The sequence below is a fragment of the Opisthorchis viverrini genome (assembly GCF_000715545.1).
Source record: "Opisthorchis viverrini unplaced genomic scaffold scaffold7210, whole genome shotgun sequence".
NCBI classification, from domain to species: Eukaryota; Metazoa; Platyhelminthes; class Trematoda; order Opisthorchiida; family Opisthorchiidae; genus Opisthorchis; species Opisthorchis viverrini.
The window spans coordinates 1,491-2,034 of record NW_008753861.1 but is presented as its reverse complement, the minus strand read 5'-3'; the positions used below and the strand labels follow the sequence as shown (position 1 = coordinate 2,034).

Genomic DNA, 544 nt, shown 5'->3' with positions numbered 1-544 from the left:
ATATATGAAACTGGTAAAACCTGCCAACTAATCTTTTACGATACTTCATTGTCTTTATCCAGTTATACTAAACACATTGCTACCTTAGGCAATAAAATAATATGTGCTGCGTAACAGCCACAATGGAACGCAGATTCCACCCGGTGTCCGGTGCAACGGTCGGAGCACCCAACCCTACATTTAAACGTGCGCCAGCCGTTGTGTCCAACCTACGGGATGAAATATCTGATACAGGCATCCCATCAAGCCTGTCCAATGGGACACCGGCTTCCATGGGTTTTCATGCGGTCGAAACAGCTACAATCGAAGTAATATTTTATATATCTTGTGATAAAACAATAAGTGGTGATAAAATCACATACCCAGGACAGTTTCAGCAGTCAAGTCAGAGTTTTGTAGTTCTTCCAAAAGGAACCACAAATAGACATTGATTCGTCGTGAACATACAGGAACTTTCTGGGAATATTCTAGCAGCACTTTCAAGGGTGGCGGGCGGTGTGATAACTGGGTTGAATCGGGTAAGCTGTAAGTTGTAGACTAGGGG

General features: G+C 43.4%; 1 protein-coding gene across 1 annotated transcript; it reads left to right on the top strand.

Moving 5' to 3' along the window:
- Positions 1 to 122: 122 nt before the first annotated feature.
- T265_15903 (hypothetical protein) lies at positions 123 to 308 on the top strand (the record flags this gene model as incomplete). The annotated part of the gene is made up of 1 exon (XM_009179320.1): positions 123 to 308. A coding segment is annotated over one exon (186 nt), but the record flags the coding sequence as incomplete, so codon positions are not given.
- Between the last annotated feature and the right edge of the window lie 236 nt (positions 309 to 544).